A 27,619-nucleotide genomic window follows, 5' to 3' on the forward strand; every position below is an offset into this window, starting at 1 on the left:
CGGCAACCCGGGTTAGGATTTCTGTATGGAGAATTAGTTTTTATCAGATAAATGCAAAAAATGGTACTCTGCAAAGAGAGTCTCTTCTTGTATATTCTTTCTATTCATGTATATTCAAGTTAAGTTGGAGAGAAACATATGTACTTGTTAACTGAGTAGGAAGAGGTTTTGGTATTTCTGTGTTTAAAAGTAAAAATCAGGTAGCTAGTATTTGATGCTGTGTGTTTCCTTGTTTGTGCACTGACTCATGGGAAGAGATGCAACAAACCTCAGCGGAAGCTTTGAACTATGAAATACGGTATTGTATTGTGGTATTATCTGAATGTCATTTTTTTTGCAAGAACTTCTGTTAGCCTGTCCTCATTTTTTCATAAAAGAAGATATGGCAAGTTTTTGAAGGCATGTAAATGTTTTTGGTGTGACTTGGTTTGGTTTTTAAGAGATTAGGCTTAATATGTAGCCACGAAGGAGAAAAAATTGCTTAGCTAGTTCGGGCTGTCTATTTTATGAGGTTGGAAGCAGTAGTGAGATCCCATACCTAGGAGAACAGCTGGGAACAGCTAGGGCCGAGCATATGGCTCTCACGTCTAGTTTTCCTATGAGCAAATCACGGCTTGCAGTCTGGTTTATATCCACTTCTAAGGGTGGCCTGAGCTAATACCAGTTTTTTGTTTGGTAATGTAGAAGGCATTTTTCCCATATGACAAAACAGATTTTTGCCCTCCATCTGGCAACCCAAAGATTTGATTTTAAGGTTCAAATTACCTTGGTCAGAATTGCGTGGGCTTCTAACTGCTCCAGTGTGATCTCCCTTTATCCTAATGATAGGATAAGGACGTGGGCATAAGTCATGTCCTATTACATCGGGTAGGGGCTGCCGCTAAGCTTGCCATCGTACGGCTTCATTACATTTCCCCCACTTCATATACGGATGAGGGGGAGGCATTGCCTTCCAACCAGTGTCCTTGGGGAGGTTTGCGATTTTACATCCTACACGTTCTTAGAGTTTTTTACAGCCCCATTACTCATGGCGGGTGGGAAGCATGGGGAAGGTTCCCTGTTCATTAGTTTTAACAAAACTGTTACGGGCTTTCCAGACTCGACCGTACTGTGTCATCGTTGCCATGCCTGCATCGCTAGATCACATCTGTTCTTGAACTGCACTGCAGCAGAGGAATTTATAAAATGGACTACAGCCACTTGATTTTTAGCCAGACTGTGCTGGTGGTGGCACCACTGGGCTTCTGAAACAGAACAGTCAGCGGACACCCCTCGTGACATATCCCAAACTAACATCTGCCACAAGGGGATGAAGTTTTGAGGGAGTGCCATTTTGTCATGTTTCCATATGGATGAGGGTTTCTTTGGGCTTCACTGCTGGCAGAGGGAAAAATCCTTTTGCTAAGAAGCAACTTACTCAGATCATCGTGACTCAAACACGAGGCAGAATTCAAATACTGGATTTTTGCCTACTTTAGGATAGGGGAAAGAATCACTGTCTGAACAGCTTGCTGGTACTGACATAAAGATGCACAGATATTGATGTTTATTGTCTCTGTGAATTCTCCGTGGTTGTGCGTGGTGTCATTACAAACAGAAGGATTGATTTTCTGGTTAGGTAGTTAAATTTGTGTATTGTAATTGCTAGGATAAAATATACTGACTAGATAAAAATCTTTCTGGCAATGTGCCTTGTGTTCTGATGTACTCCAGCTGCTAAGAATTGGAAGAAATAATTTCCTATGTGATAAGTACCCTAAAGGATATTTCACATACGTGGTTAGATTCCACAGGTAGACAACTTTTATTTTTTGTAAAGGCAGCTTAAAACAAATTGTGCTACTCTTTGACCTTTTCATTCCTACATGAAATGTCATTTTCGCATAGTGCTTCCCTTCCTTCGTAGACATATTGCTGGATTCCAGGGGATAGGGGGAAAGGCAATCAGCTGTTTCAGTCATGATTAAAGACAGAAATTTTCTTTCACAGTCATATGATTTCAAAAAGTTGTTCCTTTATTGTTTCCAGATGGAAATAAAATTATATGTTGCATTTTTCCTTCTAAGTGAAATATGTAATTATATCTAGTAATGCAAAGCACTTTGAAAAAAAAATATTTATAAAAAAGAACAGGAAACAGATGTTAAGCTTAGAATGTTGAGACACTGTAAACTACAATTATGCATTAGCCCATGATGTCCTTCAAGTTCTCTCTGGGATATTAACTAATAGTTTTATTAAGTGATGAAATCTAGTATTCTGTGCGCAATCTGTGGTGTGGGAAAATCTGTCAGCATTGCCTAAGTATGACTGTTCAGTGCATAGCTGTAATTTAATCAAACCTGTGTGGTAAAGTACTTCAGTGTAGTTTTAGGTGTAGGGAGGATAAAGGTAAGACTGGAACAGTCTTACCTTAAAGCTCTGGGTTAGCATGTGATATATATATCACATGAGATATATAACACTTACAAAGTTTGGAAGAGTGATTTTTCCAGATTTCTGAGGTAATAATGCAAAATTTTTGTTTAGTTCATTATTCTGTTTCCTTCTGAATTGCTCACTCCAAGTTTCTGGTTATAAAAGGTAAATTTAAGAACACCAGTGGTACTTAAGAGTGAATGACAAACAGTGGCTCATCAGGTATTTCTATCTTGTGTTTGGTTTGTGTTAATAATTTCTGTTCTGCTAAATTCACCAAGTTAATAGTTATGATCCTGAAGTATTTGGTGGGAAATCAGTTTATCAGTAGGGCTTTTGATTCAGATCTACACCTGAAAATAGAGGAATATACTCAATAGGACTTCAGTGCTTAAAGCACATGGCAGCATATTTTGTGTAGCTTTAAATATAGAAAGTAAGCAAAGAAAGGACTTCACAGTAGAAAGAGTTGTTTGCAACCTCCTCCTCTGTAGAAGGAGCTTTGAGTGTCCAGAACATACCTGAAGCCTGTGACCACAGTAAGCTAGGCTGTATTAGGGTTTCCAGATACTTAATGTGTGTGTCGCGTGTGCATTTCGGATACGTTTGTCAAGCAGTTTCCTTTCAAAAGAATGCAAGATCTTTGATATTGAGGGACTAATGTGCATCTTTCTAAAACAAAATGAGGCAGTGGAATAGTCAATAAAGTTTTTGAGCTAGTCTTACTGCATACAAGGACCTGCAGTGACAGTTGAAAAGTTCAGTTAATTAATGCCAGGCATTTTGCGTCCTATTAGTACAGAACCAAGGGAAACGACTTTAAATGACAACAGTTGTGTTCTTAATCCTGAAAGATAGTGACAACTGTGATTGCAGAAGCCATATGATTTCTTTTGTTTGAATGTGGGATAACTAGAAGAGGCAGTTCTGACTAGAGTCGTGTTTAACTATGGCTGCTGAACACTGTCGGTTTAGTTCCTCTTACAGGAGGCGTAGTTGAAAGCTCCCTCTTGGCCACATCCCACTGAAGCAGATCAAATGTGAGACCAGCAGGATTCTGCGCGTTACTGTAAGATAAGCAACTAGTGGGTTTGGGGTTGGTTGGGTGTTTTTTTGAGATCCTCTACATAGGAAAACACTTTTCAGATTTTAGGATTTGGTTCTCGCTTTTCATACGTTGCAGCAGAATTTTCATTTTTTTGTGGCAAAGAGAGGAAGACAAATGAAACCAACGTTTTCACATAACTAGAGAATTTCCTCACTTGTGACTTTAAAAACCAAAACTTTGTGGTAAAACAAGGTAGTTTCTCCTTCTTTACTACGGATGGTGTCTTCAACACAGGTAAATAACAACGTAGTTATGCCTTTTTTTATTAGTTCCTGCTGGCTTGCAATGTGTGTCTAGTTTTGTACACAATTTTAAACTAGCTACTATCACGGAAAGAATCAATCCCTATTTTAAGGTTAAAAAGCAACCCTTAAAAAGTAAGTGTTGTTTACTATGAATTCAAAGGGGAAGGAACAAAATCTTAAATTTTTAAACATAATATTCCCTGTGTTTGTTTGAGATATAAATGTGGGTTTTTTCTATCAAATGATTCTCAGCCTTACAGAAGCTGTAATAAAATAACACTTTTGTAGTTAGAAATTCTAATAAATAGTTTATTACCTTCAAAAAGAATTCACAAAGTGATCACATATTGAAGAGGCTGTTATTCAGAAGGTGCCAAATTTGAGAGGAGTGAGAAAGAATTAATTTTTTTTTTTTCCTGTGTTGTAGGGTGAGTTATTTTTAAGAACTTGGCAGATTCAAAAACATGTTATGAAACTTGACTTTTATTGGTTTCTTATATCATAAATCTGGTTTTGAAGATTGAATTAAGTGCTTTGAACTAAGAGATAAGCAGAAAAATAGGCTTGTGGTACATAGCTTAGGTTCTAGCCTTTTTGCCACTTCTCATATTTTAGAAACATATTTTATTACTGATAAGCAAAAAAATAACAGATGACTACCAGGATGCTTCATATGAACTATGTTTACAGTATTTTCTAAAGCTTAAAAGACAAGCTTTTTGTCACTCTATTTTACTGAACTTATTCTACGCTGTTTCATTTTGAAAATGTATTCTAGCTGAACATCTAAAATTATTAAGGGCATAGGCAAATAGTTCCATTTGAAATGGACACATAAAATTTGTATGGATGCATGGTGGCCTTTTCTTTACTCTTTTATTCATGAAGCCAGCTACCTCCAGCTTCCACTGAGAGCCAGGTTCATTGCACACAGCCTTTCTGTGCATCAAATTGTATGCCCTCCATTATCAGTATAGTTATTATGTTATGTTTAGTTTACATACCTGAGATAGATATTCCACTGAATAATGTAACCACTTCTCTTAGACATTTATGTAATAGGTTCTTAGACAAAAACTTTCAATACTGCTTTCGGAAGCATTTCGGGTTTTGTACGTGTATGTTTGTCAGATGAAAGGTATGTGTTGAGAGCGTTTTTCCTTCTTGCTCTAAAAATCAGTGCTTTTAAGAGGCAGATACCTGAAAATTAAAAGGCATGAGGGTGTTTACCTTCTCTTTGATCAATCTGGGTCAACCTTGTAGAAATACAGAGAGAAAATCTAGATGCGTGACTAATATTGCTGATTAATGATCTGGAAAGAATTTGTAAATAGTTGCAACTCAACAACTAAATCTGGCAGCAGTATGTGTTTTCAGACAGAATATCTATGCTGTCAAAGAAAAATGGTCTGAGTGAGCCTGACTGGAGCATGCAGTGTGCACATGGCAGAAGAGCAGGCAGTGCGGCGCTCAGTCCCAGGCCATGTCCTGTATGCTCACTGTGTGGGGAGAAAGGGAAGACCTTAAGTGAAAACCTGGTTGTACACATAATATGGTTCTTTGTCCAAGTTCACTTAGGTTTTTCAGGGTGGAGATTAACAGGCCGTATTGTACCATATTGCACACAATCTAGATATTTTTTTGCCTCAAGTTTTAGAAATATTTAAACTTTCTTGCTAGACTGTATGTCCTTAATTGTATAAAAAATAAAAATTAAAGAAATGTGACCACCATATTCTGTTCTCCATCTCATGTTCCATCACCCTGCCAAGCCTCAATCGGGGTTTGGTTTGACTTTGATCTGGGGGTTTGTTTGCATTTTGCTGTTACCTTTACTTTGTTTTCTTTCCGACCTTTGTATTTGTACAAAATGTAGAACATCCTCTGTCTCTTTTCAAGCTGTCACTCTGCTTTTAGCTGCCCCCTGATTAATTCTATCCATTTTATAGCCAAACACTTTTAATTCCTGGAGTCTTATCTCTGAAATAACACAGGTAACATACTTCAGACCAGTATTGGAGCAGGTTTGCAAATGGCCAGATATACCTTAATTAGCAAATGGCCAACGTGTAGGATACCCCAATTAGAGACAGTGTCATATTGGTATCTGAGAACTTATGTGACTCTGACAGGAAAGAAGCTAACCCTTGCCATCTTCTGAAATTGAAAACAGCCACTGTCCGAAAGCACCGGTTTTCACAGTAATTTGCCTCTGAAATTTTCTCTTAATTGGATAACCAATACTACGTAGAAAACATTATCCCCATCTCAAAGGAAATGCAATCTTGCATTCTTATTTGCTTCTTATTTTCTTTAAAAACAAAACTGCTTCCAAATATTTTCACCTGTCCCTACTGTTTCAAACTGGGCCACTGCAACTCAGTATTGGGTTTCAGAAGTATTACTACTGATACTTACCCGTATATTAATTTAAAGGAGTTTTGTGTATTGTTTTCATAATGCTTTAAAGCTTTTCTTTCTTTTTTAATAACTCTTAGGAAATGGCAAAGATTCTCAATCATCCAAGAGTATATGCTTTTCTGCACATACCGGTCCAGTCAGCCTCTGACAGTGTGCTCATGGACATGAAAAGAGAATACTGTGTGGCAGACTTCAAACAAGTAGTGGATTTCCTTAAAGAAAAGTAAGTCTACTAATATTTGAGAAAATAACAGTATTGGGTTTTTTGCAATGTCAAGAACATGTGGCTGAAAACACAATTACTTGCAACTTCATAATTAAGGTATGAAAAAGAATGAGCTTCTTTAAGTTTTCAAAGTCTTTGCATTTTCTGTAAGCCCCTTGATGTGGTTTGCCCCTTTGCTTGAGCTTTTATAAGCATCTTAAATCTCTGCATGACATGCTTTTAATTTGTCAATATATTCCTAATCTATTTCAAATAATACATTCTTAAATTATGTTTTTATACTTAAACTACTATATATAGAGTGCTTGAAGTTCAAGTTATTGAAGTCTTCTTTAATGTGGTTTTTAAGCGTTGTATACTTTGTGTACTGGAGATGATCCAGCTCCAGCAAATGTGAATGGATTGATTTGTTGGGTTTTTTTAAGTAAGTATTTTATGTCCTATAGCTGATATACATTTACATAAATATAGTAATACTCTAATCTTGCTTATAGGACTCATAATTTCTAGGATAATTTCAAAATTATTTCCCTTAACAACAGAGCTAACTAAGTGTGAGAAATAAGAGTGTATCGTAATGTGTTTACTTATGTTGACCTCAAGATGAAAGTTACATTCACCTGCAAAACTTTCATAACTACAAGTAATAATTCAATGCCCAAGGAAGTCTTTTCTTAGCTTTTAAAATTTAATAGTGACATAAATTGATGGATGTTTCTGCACCGATTGTGCTAAAAATAGGTAGCTGGAGAATAATTTCTGTCACATTTTTTGGCTACTTACTCTGTCTTCTTTTTTTGTTGTTTGTGTGCTTGTTTTAATGAATTAAGGACTGTGAATTTGTACCTTTCAGTCTTGAATTGCATTAAAATACTTGTACATAAGAGACTCTAATTTTGATAATCATTTTCATAATCAATTTTTCATGATCATTGCAAAATCCAGCAGTCTAGCTATGTAAAACATGTCATGCAAGAGCTGCATGGGCATTATGATACATAAGAAAGAAAATCAAACTGTGACACAATAGAATCTATTTTGCAAACTGTATGCGTGGTTTATAGGATATTCCGATGCATCTAGGACAACTGATAGAAATGGAGCTGCTTGTCTTCATACAGGTTGATGGGGCATTAATTTTCCACTCTAAACAATGCACATGAATTCTTGGCACCTAATTTTCATATGACTATGGGTCAGTGTTAGTTTTTAATTAACAGATATATTGTTTTCCCACGTATCTTAAGTGGGAGCTGTGTCAGTTTATGTCTTAGTTGTCTTGAAGATGATTCATTGTTCTCTTCAGTAGTTTTAGCATTGGCAGCTATTATCATAACAGCAGCTGGATTTTCGATAACCTAGTATAGCTGGCACATGTTGGGGCATATGGGAATTTATTAAATCATTCAGCTCTTGCACACAGAAAAGAGTGAATTACTTAATATCCAAATTTGAAACAGCTGGTCATTGAATATACAGTAATCTATGACATACGTCTTTTTCCACAGGCTTTTTTGTAGTGAACTTAACAAGGAAGAAATAATTGGTTTGATGTCTTAATTTTAAGTAATAATAAACTTTACTTATCCTGCTTATTAAAAACCTACCAAATGATCTAGTAGTTCCTGTTAGAAAACAGTTTCCAAATATTAAGATGGAAAATTCTTTGTACCATATGGCAGCAGGATGAGGAAGCTATGCAAGGCAGAGAAAATGTTTTGGATATTTGAACATGTGCACATCTGTAAAATTAATATTTTTTTTCTTTTGCGCTTAAGAGCATAGTGTCTTCATTTGTAGTCTCTCCTCTTATGGCAGCAGCCAGCTATTACATTCACATATAGATATTCCCATAAAGATCTCAGCACAAAGTTTGCCAGGACTTAACATTGTTGCAGACAACTCCAGAGCCTAGAGCCAGAATAGCTAAAATTAAATATGTGTTTGAACTACTTTAATAGCCAAAAGGGATTATTTCCATCTTCCATTTATCAAAAAGGAAAAATAAAACAAAAGTAGAGCCCCCTGTATCTCCTTTCGCTATTGCTAGGGCCATAAAGACATCTAGACGCTTCCTGCACAAAATGTACAGGGGTCTTATCAGTAGATTCCTAATGACGTCTTTGTCTTTAAAATGTGACATCTGCTTTGATAGTATCTTCACCTAAAACTCTATTAAACCAATAATCGTATATGCTGACCTGCTGAAGAAGTAAACCCACACATCAAGAAATTATATGGTTATCAGTTAAGTGCTTAATAACTTGAGTTCAAACATATAAGCAAATAAAAAAGAAGTACAGCAAGTAAAAAAAGAAGGGAAAAAGGAAAAGAATGAGCCATGTTATCTTTTTTGGTTTTGGATACCAAGTGATTCCTGAATCTTTTCTCAATCGGGCCTTCAAAACACACTGGGACTTTTTTCTCCCAGTAGAAGGAGCAGATAACTTTCCTTCCTCTGGAGAGCCAGGAGTGACTGCAGAGGTATCTCCTTCCGAGAGTGAGTATTTATTTATATCCTGCCAGGCACAGAATGCTGTACAGAGAAGCTAGAGTTCTCCAAAGCAATTACTTTTTGTGTTGAAACTCACTTTTTAAAAGAATAGACCATTCTAGACTATCTGAGGCTGAAGTTAGACATGTCACTTTTTTCTTCTCTTTGAGGACTCTTTTTTTCGGGCAGAAACCCTAGAAATGAACTTGGAAAATGAATATTGGTGTTCTAGTGCAGTCTTTTGATATGCGATAGTTTGTGTTTTAGAGCCACTGTCCCCAGTCAGTTGACAACATTTTTGGTTTATTATGAAGATCAACAGCAAAATGTATAGAATATAAAGCCAGAAATACAAATCCATTAGACTGAAAAACTGAACTACAGAAGTCTTGGTTTATGGGTTTTTTTTTAGAAATTCCTTCTTTGATATTATGCATTTTTTGCAATGAAATATCAGTAAATTCAAGTATTCAGAAAAATACTGTTGTGCATTTGATAGGTCAGTAGCTGATCTTACAGATATGTGTGTGTATATATATATTTACTGAGGATTTATTTGTAAACTATTCTAGAGAGCAACAGCATAAAGGAAATGAAGATGCGCTGATTAATTTAAAAGGTGATCCTGTACAATTTGTACATAGTCTGTAGGGACTAGGGACTAGTGCCCTGGTCTGTAGGCTTTAGGGACTAACACAGTAGTCTGGAGGGACTATTTGCAAGAATGATTCCTGGATGAGATACTAATTTCAACGTGTTTGCAATTAAATACAGGACCTTTAGAAATTGCTGCTTAGTAAATTTAATCCAGAGACCAATTTAGTCTTATATCAGAAAGTCTTTTAATTGTGGTGTCATTATATCAAAATGTGAGTTGTTTTTCAAGTGATCTCATCTTTCAAGAATCAGCATAAATTATATTTCTGAAAGGTGATGTTTGTAGTTGCAAAAAGAACAAGACTGCTTTAATTATCTCAAAGTTTTGAAACTTAATCCCCTGAAATTTACTTTTGCTGATGAAAGCAAACAATTGGAATATACTTTAGTTAAAGAATCCTGAGATCTGAATGTCATATTCTGTAATTGCTTGAATAATCAGCAGTGCGAATATATACCCATTGAAAAAATCCTTAGACTGGTGATGTGGTTTCCAACTCTCTTGTTTGCTGTTGTTGACCATACTATATTCTCTTACCTTTCTGGTTTGTGAAGCGATTAGAACGTTCATCAAAGTTTATAATAATCTTTCCCTATTACTTGATAAGATAGGAGAATTGTAACACTGAAATCTAGACAAATTTAAAAAGTGGGGAAATTTAGAGCGAGGCTGAAACACTATACCATTCTGTTTTGGGAAGTAGCATAAAGCTGAGGAAAAGTTCGGTTTGCTTCACAGTTTGTTTGTGTTTGTGTACTGAGATAGTGTAATATGAATTGTGGGTGGCTGCTGCTGTTCACTTGAGATTATCTCATAATTCATACTGGAAACATCTGAGCTTTCCAATATCATTTGAAAGCCAGCAAACTTGGGCTGCCGGGGGGAGAGCCACAGCGCTCTCGGGCAGAAAGTTCTGTTCTTTTTTGCACTATTTCTCTCTTCTCCATTGAAGTCAGATGTACTAGTAAGCCTGTCCTAGCCTCCCTTACTTACTTTTAGTGATACTCAAGAATCAGTTTTTTGGCATATGTAGATACATAAATGCATGCAGTTGGAAAAAGACACTAAAGGACCAAAAGTAAATGAGTGCAGTGTAAAATAAATCTCAAACTTGGAGGGAGATTAATCTCTCCGGTGTAAACTCGGATCTTAGTTGCCCAGCAGTTACAGACAACTGCTGAACATCTGAAGAAACTGGAGATCTTGTCCAAATTGAGAGAAGGTGTTATAGAGTCCTTTGGCACAGCTGGCTTCAGGGAAGCTCCCTTCTTCCCTGTTGCTATACAAGGAGTTAAGACAACAAATGGTAGCTTCAGCAGCTTCCTAGGCCACCTCTGAATTCTGTTTTTAAGGATTTTGGGAGATTCAGCAGTGGCTGTCTCGTGTTTCCTTTGATCTGCCCTGACTTGTCTCTTGTTGCAGTGGCAGCCAGGCTGCATCTGCTTGGATGTTTAGACAGGGTAAAATAGTGTGGCTGGGAGCAAAGTGGACTTAGCTACTGTCTCCTCCCAATAATGCTGTATATCCATGTTAGTGGATTTTTACAGCAATATTTTAAGTGTCTGAATGAAACTTTTCATAGCCCGCTTTCTCAATATAATTTTTCCAGTATGTTTCTGGATGGCTGCTCTTGCCTTTCTGAACAGTTTCACAAGCAGTAATTTGTTTCCCAGGTTCTAGTCTTCTGTTGTGACCTTGTTCTTATTCTGGGCATCGTAAGCCATACCATAAAAGCTTATGTGGACAATCAGCTGTTTATCATGGTCTCTGTATTTCTTGCGCAAGGAAGTATCTTGCCATCTGGAAGTCTTCTGCTTGAAAATTTTCTCTATTTTCTAATAGCTAATTTTTGACTGAAACGATGAACTGGGAAGAAATATCTTCCCAAAAGCTTGTTTCTAAATACTACTATTTGGATGATCAAGAACATTCCGAACACTGTAAATAACTTATAGCTGTAAATAATTTTCTTCTGAAAGATGTCCATATAGTAAGGTCCTGAATGTTATTAAGTCCACATTGAAAGATAAACGGCTAAATGAATCATCATCAAATTTGCAGCTATTACAGACAACCTGCAGTTTTGAAACTATCCCAGGCCTTGTGGCAGTAGTAGTGTCTGTATCACATTATCCTGCCAGTTATTGAAACTAGAATTTGGGGGCAGTGAATAGAATAATTTTTAAATAACCATTTACTATTTTTATATACATTTTTCTGCTCACTTTCAAAATGCAGGTAATTATGAAGCAGACTATAACAGCTCCCTCACCTTTTTTTCAGCATGAATCTGTTTCATTTTCTGTCTGAAAATGCGCTTTTGTTTCTTGGAGAGAGACATCGTTGAGCTCATTTTGCAGATGTGCAAATTGTGGTCCTAACAAACCGTGACAAGTCTTTCAGATTCAGGCTTTTTTTAATGGGTTTTAGTACATCTGTTCTGTCAGTCTAACTACTGCAAATGTAAATGTCATCTGTTTAAAATCCTTATGACGTTTTCTGCTAAGAAATTGCTGAGTGTATTTGGTACTTATCTGTAATTTTATACTTCAGTCTCTAGACTCTTCTCTCTACTCTTGTCTTTTGTCTGCACTTGGAGTCTGAACTAATCACTTTACCAAATGTGTCTCTTTTGGAGGATGTTTTAAATGAATTGAGTATTTGTAAAAAGTATTGAATTAGCACCAAATACAAAAATGTGGGGGGGTTTTCACCAGACACAGCACAAAAGTAGATTCAAGTTTGTGTCTAGACTTTAATGATCAGTAATGTAGTCTTCGATGGACTACAAGCTCTTTTTACTACAGCATTAGCTGTCTTTAAGTGTTGTGAAATTTAAATTTGGGCTTACATAAGGCAGTTGCTAAATTTATAAGTCTTCCTGCCTTGCATTTGATTTGCAAGGTCATGTAAAGCGATACAAGTAGGTGAGAGGTTTCAAACGTGCTGAACATTTGAAGATCCATTAATTTCATTAGGATATTTTGAATATTTAGTGTTCAGCTACCTGAATTTAAAAAGTACATTTTTCTTTGGTACTGACTGGGGAGAGACAAATGTTAGGCATTCCAGGATAGCCTTTTTTTTTTTTTTTTTTTTTTTTACTTTAACATTACTCCAACTAAGCTGAATGTCATTTTAGGAGGGCAATCTTTCCATTTTGGCTTGTACAGCACTTCTTTGCCCTCTTCTCAGCAAATGCTACTGTACCCTTATTTTCTAGCAAGGAGATATACTGAGGGGATTTCCTGGAGGGGAAATGGAAGGAGGGAAGGAAGGTCGCTTACAAATACCTGCATCTTTTTAATCTCCTGTCTTCACTGTTCTATAGGTTGTTGAATCAGATTTCATTTAGTTCACGGAGAGACCTCTTACTGCCATAGTTCGCATAATTAGATCTGTTGCCACTTTATAAATTACTAGTCACCATTTTATAGCATAGTCTTTCATGCCAGATGCATCAAGGATATTAGAGTTTGCTGGGCTGTAGGCTCTTAGTTATTCTGTTGCTTGTACGTCAGTATGGCAGCTGCCAGAAGTGTATGCTTTTTTCTACTTTTGGTGGTCCCATGCCTTGTAAAGTGTGACTATTAAACTCTTTCTGTAACAGGGCTGGGGGAAAACATCATTTCTGGAAGGTGAACTAAAACCTGCAGCTGAAGTTGTGGTTGTTATTTGTAGAACTTTATTATAGGCACTTAAAAAATATCTGTTAATAACAACTTAGCTGTGGGTCATCTGTATTGAACAACATGAATGTTTGTCAAGTTCACTTTACAACTTTCACTTTCTTATATGTGCGTATAGATAAAGAAATTGCTAAAGTCTCTGGCTGAAAAAAACCAGCTTCATCTATGTTAATTATACCTTGACAAAAGTCTTCTGAAAACACACAGGGTATAGCAGAAGTTTTAATGACAGTGATCTCTAGAAGTCCAGGTTTTCTTTTTTCAGAATCTTGAAGAGCAACAAAAACTATTTACCTTCAAATAGTATGCCTTTTTCCTACTGGGAACATTGGCTTGTGTCTTACTATACAACCAGTTATTTATCTAAAGAGTATACAGATAATGGTGTAATGCGTTCTCTGAAGTTTTGGGGATATTTTCATAAAAGTAGTTACTTAAGTTTTTACTTAGTCATGTACCCACAAGAAGAGTTGGGAGTAAAACCTGTGTAGTATTGTAAACTGGATTCTGTGCTTAGTAACTGTAACTAATATTGAAGACAAGCTTTTTGTTCCCATAAGATTTATATATTTTTTTAAAACAAATATTTGACATTTCACTGTTATGTTCATCCTTGCTTACGTCTTCCTTCCAACTGTTTCTTCCAGCCAAGTGAATTCAGGTTTAAATGAGATTGTAAAATGCATAGGCCTAGAACTGTTCCATAAGGAATGTGACTGAGTCAACTTGGAGGACTAACAGCCCACGTTGTAGTATGGGTATAACTAATTCGGGGTAGTAATAAAATAAGAAATATAGAACTGAGTTTAAAAAAAACCCAACTCTTTGATATGTGTGGAAGAATAATGCCAAAAGCCCATGGGGGTATCTCTTCAACAGTTCACCGTGCTCATTTTTCAGAAGCTGTCTTTCTTAAAGAGGATCATACCTTTTTTGAGCAGGAGACTTGGAGTTTCAATACATGATATGGTAACAGTACTCTTTGTAATAAAAGGATATTTGTTTTCTGCATATGCATATCCTACAGCTACAGTCTGTTACCCAAATTCCCAGTAAGAGTACGGCTGCAATCCCGGTTTTCCTGTGGCTTACTGTTACTGGTACATCTGTCAGACTCTTGTTCATGTGCTGATCACACTTTGCCTGAGGATGTACACATGCAAATACTGAAGACCAAATTGAGTCATTCGATGTGATGTTAACACAAAGTAATTCTGAAGTTACAGACTGCTTTGCAGATTAGATGGCACTAAGTGTAACTTCAACCTATTTATTTTTGGGGAAGGTACTGTTTAGGAAACTATGATTTCAAAATTTCTATATGTTCCATGATTTTTTTATATGAAATCTCTTCAGCTTCTGGAGCAATTCATTTCTGCATACTGTCCTGTTTAAGCAGGATGTGCATGGTGCTCCTGTTTTACAGAACTTTCCTCTAAATAATACACATATTTTTCTGGAGATAGAAAATCATTATGAGAGGGGTTGGGTTTTTTTCTGGCTCTCATGCTATTGTTCTGCCCCTATAGATACATGTAGAAACTGGAGGGTGAAGCCTGGCAAATAAAGTGCCCAGGATGAGCACAGCTTGCCGAGTGCTGGCTTACTGGGTACACAGGGCATTTGTACTTTGGATGCTTTGTGGTCACGACACTGTGATGTTCTGCTTTGGCCAAAGTTTGGAGAAATAATTTTTGGAATGGTTCCTGGAGAGAGAAGATATGTCCCCTTATTAAATGTAAAAATTATTTAGTCTTATTATTATACTTGTCATAGAAGCTGGCTTGCTTTTTTTACTAATATAACTAGTAAAGTTGTTTGGAGTGATACTTTCTGTACGTAGTTATGGTTAGGCTTTCCTTTTTCGGGGCAGTCTTATCTGCAGTTTTCTTCTGCAAAATCCTGATGGGAGTATTGTTAGATGATAGAGTAGGAATTAGTAATGTGCATCCAATTCCCAGTTTCTGAAGTGTAGCAAGATGGTATCTTCTTTTCTTTTTCCTTCACCCCCTGAGGGCATGTGAATGTGGTTTTTGGAAGTAATGATATAAAATCTGTAGTAAGGTTAAAAGGAAGGAACTGTAAGCATCATGCAGAATTAGAAATGAGTTGTCTTACAATATTTAATATTTATGATTTTTAAATGCTTGGTTTTACTTACTGAGATACTATACCACTCTAGTATTTTAAAATAAAATAACTAAAATCACTTCTTTGTTTTTTTCTGTATAAATATTGTTGTTGTGTTTCAATGTCTGGGTCAGAACTTAGAATGGAAGTGGGGGGAGACTAATTTGGTTTTAAAACAATAATAACTTTAATTCTTGGGGGTTTGCTTAATAACAGATTGATTTGACATGTAATTATCAATTTTAATTTGTTCCTGAGTTGTTAAGTATATCCAAACATATGTTAAGATACTTAAGCATTTATTGTGTTAGCATATTAGTACCCATACAAATCCAAGATGCATCATGTGTACACCTTGTACTGCTCAGATGCGAAAATTCTGATGATGGTGTTAAATTTTCAGATTTGATACATTAAAAAAATTAAGAATTTGTTCATTTACATGTGTACATTTTTCTGAATTTTTGGCATAGTACTAGGTAATAAATGAATTTTGTAAGCCATATTATTTTGATCATATAAAACAATATGGTACAAAAGAATTTTTGATGAAGGTGGTAGTTTGCCAGCTGATAAGTACTGACTGAAGTTACATTTGTGTCAAGTTACATAGCTGATCAGTACCTTTAACGGTTATTTTCTTTAACCCTAAAATGCTTAAATGAAGAAAACTAGTAAGTGGAAATATGCAAAAGTTGTTAAACCTCTTAAAGTGTAGCTATGCAATTAAAACTCTATTGCGTGTGAGGCAGACAATTATTCAGCTACCCAGACGTTTCCTGTATACATTCATTTGGGGGCTGTGGTACAGATTACTTCAGGGAAGCTCAATTTTGTATTCATGTGCATATTATACTGTCCTGTAAATTGTACTCATGAGTTGATGATTCATCTCTTTAAAATGAGAGTGAAATTTATAGTCATAAACTTCTTATTTATTACATGGCAAAGTAATCACAAACCTGATATTTTAAAAGGTTTGTGCATAAAAGTAGTGGCTGTAGCAGATGAAAGTTTATTTTCCACAACTGAATCGCTTCTCTCTTGCACTTGGAATTATTTTGTCTTTATATTTTGCTTCTCATCGTGATATAGAACTCTCATTTTGTTTAGTAGGAGAAATTACCACAGTATAGCTGTTAAATTACTTTGTAACGGGAAGACGATATTGCAGATATGGTCATATGTGAAGGCACAACAAGCAAGGTGAATTCTTCTCAATCCGCTTACCAGAAAATGTGATTCAGATGCAAGTTCAAGCTGGAAAATAAGTTACTGTGTCCAAACACTTTACACATAGGAGAATATAGTGCCAGTGTCCCCATTTCTTCTTAAATCTGGAGAAAATATTTATCGGCAAAACCCAGAGGTCATAGAAATTAATTGTCTTCCGGCTTGCTGGGTCGGATGCCTCCCTGCTTGGCTTTTGAATAATCCGTGACCCTTAGCAGGAGAGATGACTTCTGAGATCAGAACGCAATTCCATACACACTTGCAGTCAGCCCTTGGGGTAATAACTTTTGAATATTACTAACCCCAGCAGATTTGAGTCTCCTACAAAAAACGTCGTATTAAAACCAAATACTGATCTCTGAATTGTTTATCTCCACTGAAGGATTTTTGTTGTCAAATTTTGTCAAATTTCAGCATAAGCCTTCAACTTATTTACAGAAGCGGTAAACACCACGTCTGAAAAATGGGTCGCGTGGTGGCTTGTAGCTCTACTGCTGAATCTGTGCATGTGTCTATGTCCCACAGTAACGAGTCACAGTTCTTTTGTCGCCCTAGTGCTTGGTGAGAGGAGATCTACTGTGTGGCAGGGACGGGCTGTTGCCCAGACTGCAGAGAGGTAGACAGACAGACGAGCTATGGGTTCAGGTTTGAACAAAACAGACCGGCATCCTTTCTCTGCAGTAGTGGCATGGCTGCTCCCACTGTTGACTTGAGTTCTTGGGAGTACTTGACTCACATACTCAATCCTAAAAATTGCTAAGGCAGTCAGCTGAACTCTGAACTGTGGCCAGCAAACTATTTTTCCATGTAGCATATTCTCTTGGACCTCCCCCATCTCTGTTAGACCATGTACCTAGAGAAAGGGGTTGTAACACTGAACACTTGAAGAAGCAGACTTCTGTTTCATTTCGCCTATGTCTGTCACTTCTTGTGTACCCACATACTTTAGAATAGAGGAAAATAATACACGTGCTTTGCTTAGTTGTGTTAATTTCAGTTTGTAATTGTGTGATTGTTGACATTGATTGTAAAATCCTAACAGCTGGGAAAAAAACGTAGCAGTGGAGATTCCTCTTTTTTTTAATGCTATGATACTTTAAAATGTTTGTTTCAAAACCAGAGCAAGCAAATAGAACTTCTGTTAAATTTCCTTTTACTTTTTGCTTCCTTCCTGTTTCCTTACCTACTTGATACCTTCCTTTAAATAGTTCTTGTAGTACTAAGCATAACCACTGTGTAGGGTAATGTATTTTACAGTCAGCCAGGCACGATGACTTGGGAGTTTTGCCACAGCGTTGTATCAGCTACCGGCGTCTGCATATGAATTTGAGTCGGAAGCTTACTTTCACCATAGTTTATTATGATCTTATGTGATAATTAGAATAGGTGTGAGAATTGGTGAGAGGACACAGGCAAAGGATAGTTGGAATTTAAATACATCAAAGTGGAAAATGCAGGGAGTGGTTTTTGTTCGGTTTGGGTTTGTTTGGTTTGGTTTTTTGGGGTTTTTTTTTGTGGCTGCATTTAGTAAGTACAATAGATACGCCTTAATTTTATGTGTGTCAGTGTATAAAATGAACATTGTGGGTGCGGCAGTGCATTGTAATTTAAATGTTGTGAGAGAGAAGTTTTCTTTGACCAATGTAGTTGTCAGCAGAAATATGATTAAAATCATTTGTAAATGAAACCCTGTAGAGTAAGGAACTAATCTAAATTTGGGGCATGATTTTGTGACTTTTATCAGCATTATACTTGGATGCATGCAATGTTATGGATTCACTTAATTTTAGTTAAACATCTAAACATTCAACTGTGGTCACAAATTATGAATTTAAACTGAGCAGTAATATTAGCTGTGCCTCAAGTTCTTCTAAGACTAGAAGGGGAACATGTTTTGGAAATCTGATCCTCAATGCAGAAGCTCTTACAACAGAGCTTTAATAGCTGGCTTGACACGTTCAAATATATTGAAATCACTAAAATAGATGTTATCTAAAATGATTTTCTTTATCTTTCAAACAAGAGGAGCCGTTTTCTAGTCCTAATTTGCAGAGCAATGTTTTATAGTGCAGAGCACTATTTCAGCATTGGCAACCTCATGTAATTGAAGCCAAATAACTTTGTGAGTCATTCCACTTCCTAATCAGTGTTGTTCACATATGCCATAGAACAGGGAAACAACGTTTAAAATATTTGGCTTTTTAACTTTCTATATCTGCTTTCTTTATGCATTTTAACGTGTACCCATGCATGCGGATATCATCTTCCCTTAGTTTTTATGTTAGGGCCTGCACAACTATATGTATGTACCTGGGAGACTGTTGAGAGTCAAGGTTTATATCTCGCACAGCAGAAGCTAATTCTAACCTTGTATTCTCCCACGGGTGTATGCCTGCAATTCCTGGACAGTTAACATTAATTAGAAATTAGCAGGGAGCAATTGTGCTTCCCCTGGAGGATCATTTTTAGCACAAATTTAAGATGAAAGAAAATGAGAAGCTGTGTTACTGCCACTCGTTTGGATTATTTCCTTACCTCCTTATGATGGTAAATAATCATCAAAAACTTGTTAAGCTCCTGAACAAAACTATCATGAGATTTGTTGGCATTTTATGAATGTTAACAACTTTGAAGCATTTTGCTGAAATTTAACTACTTTCATACCTTTTATAGGTGACTTTGTATTAACACCTCTCTGCACATATCATCTAAACAGAATATAGTTTAAACTTTATTGTTTCATTTTCAATATTTCTTTTCTGTCCTAATAAGCAGGACAGTTCTAAATCTGAATACAAGCTGGTTTAGAAACTTGATTGTTCCTCCATTCAGTCCATCTACTCTAAAAATGGTAACAGGTCATACCTACCAGCTACCTGCTTGTGTTCTACCTACTTTTCTGTGTATTAGATTTAGGTTTTTAACTTGAAGTAGGGTGACTATATATCAATAATAAGACATTAAAGAAATTGGAACTACAGGTATAAAAAAATTTCAAACAAATTTAAACAGTTCCCAAACTATGGATTCACAATAAAAAATCAGAAATACAAATATATGGAAAATGTTACATATAATGAAGAGAAGTTTACATATGTGGCTTAATTCAAAATCCAGTGGACACAGTAAACAAAGGTTATAACAAATGATGTAATTTTACCATTAGCAACTGAATTTTTATACATTTTCCTTTCCAGATCACTCTAGATTTTTGACATAGCATACCTCCTCCCACCCAGCGGTGCAGGGTGACAGGGAATGGGGGTTGGGGTCGGTTCCTCACACCTTGTCTCTGCCGCTCCTTCCTCCTTAGGGGGAGGACTCCTCACTCTTCCCCTTCTCCAGCGTGGGGTCCCTCCCACAGGAGACAGTCCTCCATGAACTTCTCCAACGTGGGTCCTTCCCATGGGCTGCAGCTCTTCACGAACTGCTCCAGCGTGGGTCCCTCTCACGGGCTGCAGTCTGTCAGGCACAGACTGCTCCAGCGTGGGCTCCTCTCTCCACGGTGCCACAGGTCCTGCCAGGAATGTGCTCCAGCGCAGGCTTCCCACGGGCTCACAGTCTTCTTTGGGTATCCCCCTGCTCCACTCTGGGGTCCTCCCCGGGCTGCAGGTGGAGATCTGCTCCACCATGGACCTCCCTGGGCTGCAGGGGGACAGCCTGCCTCACCATGGGCTTCCCCACGGGCTGCAGGGGAATCTCTGCTCCGGCGCCTGGAGCATCTTCTCCTCCTCCTCCTCCTTCACTGAGCTGGGGGTCTGCAGGGCTGTTTCTCTTACATGTTCTCACTCCTCTCTCCGGCTTCGGTTGCTGTGCTCCGGCAACTTTTTCCCCTTCTTAAATACATTATCCCAGAGGCGCTGCCGCCGTCACTGATGGGCTCGGCCTTGGCCAGTGGCGGGTCTGACTTGGAGCCGGCTGGCATTGGCTCCGTCAGACATAGGGGAAGCTTCTAGCAGCTTCTCACAGAAGCCAGCTCTGTAGCCACCCGCCCCCCAGCTACCAAAACCTTGCCATGCAAATTTAATGCATCTTTCTGCTGAAAAAAAGTCCTTATTGCCATTTATCATAACCTACTTTGGACTTTGGTGAAGAGAATAGTTAGTTCTTTGCCAGAGTATTTCAGAGTGGTGTACAAAAAGAATGTCTGAGTTGTTTGGTTTTTGTCTTCAAAAATTTTAAAATTTGATATAAGATCGGACATGATTGTGTTAAGATTTATGTTCCTGGTTGGTTTATGTTTTAAACGTTCTATGGAGTTACATGGTAATAAGTCATAACATGAATTTGTGCTGTTGGCTACCTAAGATTACATAGTCATACTTCCTACAGAATGCAAAATTATTTGAGGTGTTTTGAGAGCTTTCATCATTACAACAACAGCAGAAGCTGAAGTCTGTCTTTTAACATAAGTTTTCACAAAATACAGGTTTTACTTGACAGTATTAAAGTGAAGCACAGTAATTATCACATTAAGTGAGATAATCTTTTTGTGTTCTCATTAATAAAGCAAATAAACTTTTTTTTTCCCAAGGAAAATGTTCAGCTAATTCTTTAGAACAAAATATTGTACTACTGATGGCACTAAATGTACATTCACACTAAGATTATGTTTATGCAACAATAGTAGCTGGAGATTTTTTATTCTTTTTTGTAATGTAGCATCTCTAGGGGATATGCTCTAAGCCTACTGTCCCTTGCATAGAGTCTGCACAGAAATTAATTGTTATTTCAATTTGACTTCTGGTTAAATTAAAGTATCTTGCTTTCACTTGTTAACTCTGTCACAAAAACTTGTTTTACATTCACTTTAAATCCTCTTCTAATACTTCTGATGAATTCTTTTTATTAGTTTAGCCTTTCATTTTTAATGTTCTAGCCTGAGGTTTGTCCCCTGGCATGCTGCGTTTTTCCTCCTGGAAACAAGAATGTAATTTCTGACCTGGTATAGATTTGACATTTCCTATTTACCTCAAAGTGCTTTTTTTCATTTTCTGGTGGACATTCCTTTATAAATAAATAAACTGCCTTTACTTTCTGAGAGAAAAACACATTGCATCTAAATATTCTATCTTTCTAGTAATTGACCCCTAAGCCAGAAATTTGCAATGGCATCTTCAGAGTATTTACTTCCTAAATTCAGTGTATTTTTTTGCCAAGGAAATAACTCACAGTCCACATTTCCAATTACTCCAGTAGCATCTACTTTGCCTCCACAGAAAGCCAAACTTGAGGGCTTTGGTGAGGCGCAACCCCATGGTGCAAGAGTGTGTGTTCTCCTTAGGCAGCTTTCTACCAAGTTCCTGAGACTTGAAGGCCCAAAGAAATGTTTTCACAATGGGAAGTGGTATCTTTGCGAGTTTGATAGATACTTATAGCCCATGGCTATACTAAGATCCCGTTGTTGGACACCACAGGCTTCCACAGGTAACACAAAATTACCTTTTTCACCAAAACAAGTTTGTTCTGGAATTACTAGCCATGATTCTGGTGCATAGGATTCTAAAATCTTGCACCTTTCTATCCACACGTCCACAGGTGCAATGGATTTTAGGTCTTTCAGTATCTTTTGGGTGTTCACTGCCATCCTTGTCTGTGAAGATAGCTTGTACTTTAGCTGGAAGGAAAAAGGGAATTTGTGCTCTAATGGTTGATTCTCCATTTGTTGTTGTTTTCCATAAAGGCAAGGTAGCCCATGTAGCATTTCTGAATTCCTTTTCCAAGGTGATTTCCAACTTTCAATTATTTTAGGAAAGTCAGCGTGCCTTGTTTTTTTTTCTTAAACCTCATGCTTTCCTTTACAGATGCTTATTTTGTATCCTGCCTGGATTTTACCTTCTGTGTGCCAGGGGAGAACCCTAAAGAGCAATCCCTTAACTCCTTGTATCTGGTGATGAAGACTTGAGAGGTTAGCAGGCTCCTCAGAGTCTCACAGTAGATGAAAGCAATATTACAAAGTCATGAACAGGAATCACCTGCTCCTTTAACTGCTCCTTCAGTTAGACCTTATGCAACTATGCTCTGCATCATACTTTTGTATTTTTTATATGCAAAGTGGACACTTGAAACTTCACTTATATCTTTGCTAAGTGCTACCCTATTGAGGAGGCTGCTTAGGAGAAAGCTGCATTTGCCATAGCTCTCCTTCGGTCTTGGTTTATTTAGAGACTTGATGTACCTTTCTTCAGACTTTCCATGTTCTTGGATTGTCTACAGTGACTGCAGGTAGTCCAGCTGAAGAAGAGAGAATATTTACTTTCCCATAACTGTTTTTACTTTGAGATATGCTATCAACACATTTAACCCTTCAGTTTAGCTGTGTTTCTCAGAGTTAAGTCTAGTTTGTGGATTCTGTCTTTGAGGGGAACTGAGCCACCTCTGTGGCATGAACTGCTGGCTGAAAGAGGCAGGCCTGAAAGATGTTCCTTTGGATACTGCTGTCATAATAAATATCATGGTTGAGAGTGCTTGCATGTACCACTGTGTGATTACATGTAGATAACTCCTCTGAAGTGGTGTGTAGATAGATAACTGATCTTTGTCTTCACCCTAGAACATGGTTGCTTTGTTATTTTTTGTTAACAGCAATCCAAATGCCAAAGAGATTGTATTAATATTTTTTTTTCAATATTCACTTTTCCCTTAAAGGGTGAAATATTAATACTGAAGCCTATTTTTAGGCTGAACACTGAGGTAACTTCTACAAGACAACAGGAGTGTCCTAGAAATTGAGCACTGTAAAATGAAATAAATATTTTCAAATGATGTTCTTTTCTGCTAAGGTAAAACCTTATAAAAACCTTTAGTGAGATGCTTAACTACTCTGTCTTCTACTCAGCTGTAAACCCAACCTACTGAAATTCCTGGAATTTCAGTACTGACACTGAAACTGGGGGAAGGGAGGTGTTGTAAATTATAAAGGCTTACAATAGATCACAGAAGATGAAACATTTTCCATTAATGGATTCAAAAGTTATATCAATAAATAATTTCTAAAGATATTCAGTTTTTCTCTACCTACTTAAAACATGTCTGTACCTCCCACCCCGCTGAAATAAGCATTTTCAGAATGCTGGTACATAGATGGCAGCTCTGCATTAGTTGCTCAATATTCTCAACATAATAAATGAACTTAAATTATCTGAGATACAGCTTGTCTCATCCTCAATGATCCTAATTTGCCACTTCCTTTAAATCTCTTTTTATATGGTATCTTCTTTTTTTTTCAAAGTTGAAAAGCCAGTGTCCACATTAGGCCCACCAAGTTATACCCAGACGCTTGATCTCAGCTTGGGAATTTACAGCGTTTGCACCAATGTTGTGAATAGTCCATCTTTCTGCCTAAGTATTCTTCATGTCTCATGTTGGTATTGCAGAGCCAAAAGCATACCATTGTGCCTGGCAGTCATTTGGCAGGCTTTCCAGGTTCTTTACCTGATGGCCATCGTGGAACATTATGTGATTTGATAAAATTTATTTCAGTGATATGGTCCAAATGCAACACTCCTGTTTCTACTGAATTGATTCAATTCCATTTTTGTATTCTACTCCCTCTGTATCATAGTATGCATATTTTATAAAATTATTCATTACATTTAAGTAGACTTTGACAAGGAGAGTTCATGGTAACTATTAAATTCAGACTTATCTTCAGCTTGCAAAATTGAGTATGTATAACCACTCTATTCCATTCATTTGAAACATTTTCCAGGTCTTTCAGTATTGGTTTAGTTTAATTCTGGAGCTTAAGCCTGCTCCAGTAGTAACAAGTGAGTGAGAAGTTTGTCAGCACTGGTTTGGGGAAGGCTTTATCCCTCTGCAAATTGTAATATGATTCTCTGATTAGAATGCTGGGATGGCATTTGTTCCATCTCTGTCAATCTCGCTATCAAAGTACTCTCTTTTTGTTTCTATAATTGGCTCTTTAGTAATAGAAGTATTCCATTTTTTCCTTTATCAGAATTATTACATTTTATATTCTTGTCTGAGGACATCACTGATGTCCTTTTATAATGATGTTTTTAGAGGTTTTCAATTCTGTTCTCTCTCTTGTATAAAATTTCATGAGTATTGCTTTTTCTACTTTTACCAACTCTTTAGGGATTTCTGAAGGTTTATTATTTTCCTCAATGCAAGACTGATGCCAGTTCTTGAGCAGTTGCATTATTCCATGCTGATTCTCATTTCTTTTTCAATAGTAATCAACCTGCCTAATCTTCTAATTCTGGGAGCTTCAGAGATTCTGTTTGGGTTCTGTGACTTTATGTGTCAGGTCTTTCTGTCTTACCATTTCAAGATACAAGAAAATCTGTTTTCCGTAATCTTCAGATATTACTCCTGTGTTTTGAATCAAGTTGGTTAACCAGTTGGTAGTGATCTTATTTCTTATCTAATTACATGTATTCATACTTGAGAAAATATATTATTTTTGTCAGCTGCATCTTTATTCATCTTCCACTGCTATTAAATTTACCTGAAATCTTGTTCCCTAGATACAATTTTCATACATCACTTATTCTAGTTGTAATGGTTTAGTGATGCCAAAGAGCTTTGTTGCCATAATTGGAATGCTGTCATACGTTTGATTTCTTCATAAAACACATTTTTAACTTTGTCATTGATGTTTCTTCAGTGATAACAGTATATTGTTGATTTTGTGCTAATTCTCTTTTAACCTTCGGTTGTAGATTTGTTCACCAATAGGTCAAAGCAGGTAACAGCTCACAATGTCAAATTTCCTTAATAATTACTTCTCCACGGTATGAGTTTGCTAACTTTAAAAAATTCATTTTCTGCCTCTTTTACTTCTTTAAAATGTGGTAACATATTTACACTGTGTCTGCTCCATTGCATAATGGAGGACTTCTGACCCTTACAAGCCCCGATATTTCAGGTGTCCACCTTCCAATCTTCTGTATAAATAGCTGGGGTGGCTTGATTTATCTTTTCCAAACTTCTAAATTTTGTTTGGAGTTCATGAATAGCTTTGGGGTTTGTAGGATGAAAGATAGTAAGCAGATAACTCTTCTCATGTTGATGTGCACTATTCCTCTTAAGTTTGTCCAAGATGATTTGGATTGTCCCATTTAGGGAGTCTACCTTTAGGCAGCAAAGCTACTGCTCAAATGACGTTGAGAGTTGTGGCTGTGTACAGCATGTTGAAGTCGGAGTCCTTCAGAAAAAGGCACCTGAACTTATACATGTTTAACAGTCCTTCATTTTATTTAAAGTTTTTGAACGTGACAAAATATACTGTTGTTTTGATAACAACATTGTAAACCATGGTAACTGTAATTTTTAAGGCATCTGAAACTTGGTGACATACCTAAAGTGAAATAGTTCACTGAACTGAATAGACAGAAATGGGTAAAAGCGTCCCTGAGGCAACAATGTCTATTGAATTTGTATAGTTTTAACTTTGTCATTGACAAACTAACAGTCTACATTTGAAATACCATCTTTTCTGATTTTGCTTATGATGTCCTGTATGTGTATTTCTGTGTGTATGTTTGCATCTGAACATTTGTCTTCAAAACTTTTCAAGGAATGTGTGTATTAATTACTTCCATTGACCCCAAAGTACTAAACTGATTTTGCCTTTTACAAAGAAATGTTCTTAAACTACTAATGGTTCTAGACAAAGGAAACTGTTTGCAAAGTGTTGAGAAAAAAATTGAGTGACAACCTGGTTAGTTGAGGCCATCCTTCTGGAAGGTGAAATAGGAGATTTTAGAGCTGTTCTCTGGTGATTTTGCTTTTTCTGCCCAGTGTCCTCAACTGCATAGCAGAGTAAGCCCATTCCTCCACTTGGAAGTGAAGCCACAATATTTTGCTCTAAGTTATGTTTTATTAACTGATACATACATTAATATTTTTTTTGTTATGGACTGATGCTGTGTATTTAAGAAAGTCTTTTATATTCTGAACTCACCTGTTGTTTGGGTTTACCTGAGAACAAAACAGATACTTCTCACAGTAGTTCTGCTACCTTCCAGTTAGCTGAGTGAACTGTGCTTGCTCATGAAGATTGATATTGTTTCTACTGTGATTTCTTTAAATTCATGTTGCTATCAGAACGTACCATGAATAAGATGAGACAGAGTGATTTACAGACAGTATTTGTTGTATGCTATCACTCCTGTGATGCCCATTAACTTAACAGTCATGCCCAGCTCTTTCTGTATATCATTCCCATTATTTTTTACATGAATGAATAATTCTTTATACACACTTACTTTGGAAAATTCACTTCATAATTTCTTTAAACTAATTCTTGCAGGGTGAATTCTCTGTTTCCCAGTGAACCAAGTTATATTGCATTGTGTTGATTTGGAACATAATTTACATTATCTTATCACACTTTCATTAGTAAAGCACACTGGATTTCTTTGAAGTTAAGCTCATGGGTTTTGACTTAATGAGGAAATAGCATTGCTTGTGAGTCTGAAATGTTACCTCTGAAAATTTAATTCTGAAACTATATAAGGTTGTGTTTCGAGCACATCATGATGCTTGTGTCACTCTTTGTTCTGAAGTTTTAAGACTCCATTGTCACCTTTGCAGTGTAGCACGGAGTAAAAGTGAAAAACTCTGAAGTTATGTGATAGGAGCTTTGAATCGTTATGAGGTGGGGAGGGTGTATGTGTGGGATTTTGAGCCAAATACTACACTTACTCTTAGAACTGAGAAAATTATTATTATTATTCAAATTTGCTTTTTATGCTTCTCACAGAAGGCATAGTTCCCTATACAACCTTTTTCCATATGAACGTGTACACATACTGCTCCTTAAGGAAAAAAAGTGCTAGAGCAGTGACAGTAAAAGTTTTTGACCTAACAGATCTTCCTTTTATAAAGGCATAAATCTCAAGCCTATCTGGAAACATTGTCTAGTCCCCTACATCCTCTATGCAGCTGTTAGTCCTGAAGGCTATCTGGGGCACACGTATTAAGTCTGCAGTTATGAACATCTCTGAATAAGGATGCAGATTAATAGC

General features: G+C 36.8%; 1 protein-coding gene across 3 annotated transcripts in view; it reads left to right on the forward strand.

The window, feature by feature from the left end:
• Positions 1-27,619, forward strand: part of CDKAL1 (CDK5 regulatory subunit associated protein 1 like 1) — a 422,610-nt gene that overhangs the window by 271,784 nt on the left and 123,207 nt on the right. For all 3 annotated transcript variants that reach the window (XM_049823860.1, XM_049823863.1, XM_049823859.1), the window contains exon 11: positions 6,270-6,415. In XM_049823860.1, coding sequence (XP_049679817.1) covers positions 6,270-6,415 — 146 coding nt within the window. The remainder of the gene's footprint in view (positions 1-6,269; positions 6,416-27,619) is intronic.

The sequence above is a fragment of the Accipiter gentilis genome, chromosome 20 (genome assembly GCF_929443795.1).
Source record: "Accipiter gentilis chromosome 20, bAccGen1.1, whole genome shotgun sequence".
In the NCBI taxonomy this organism is placed as follows: domain Eukaryota; kingdom Metazoa; phylum Chordata; class Aves; order Accipitriformes; family Accipitridae; genus Astur; species Astur gentilis.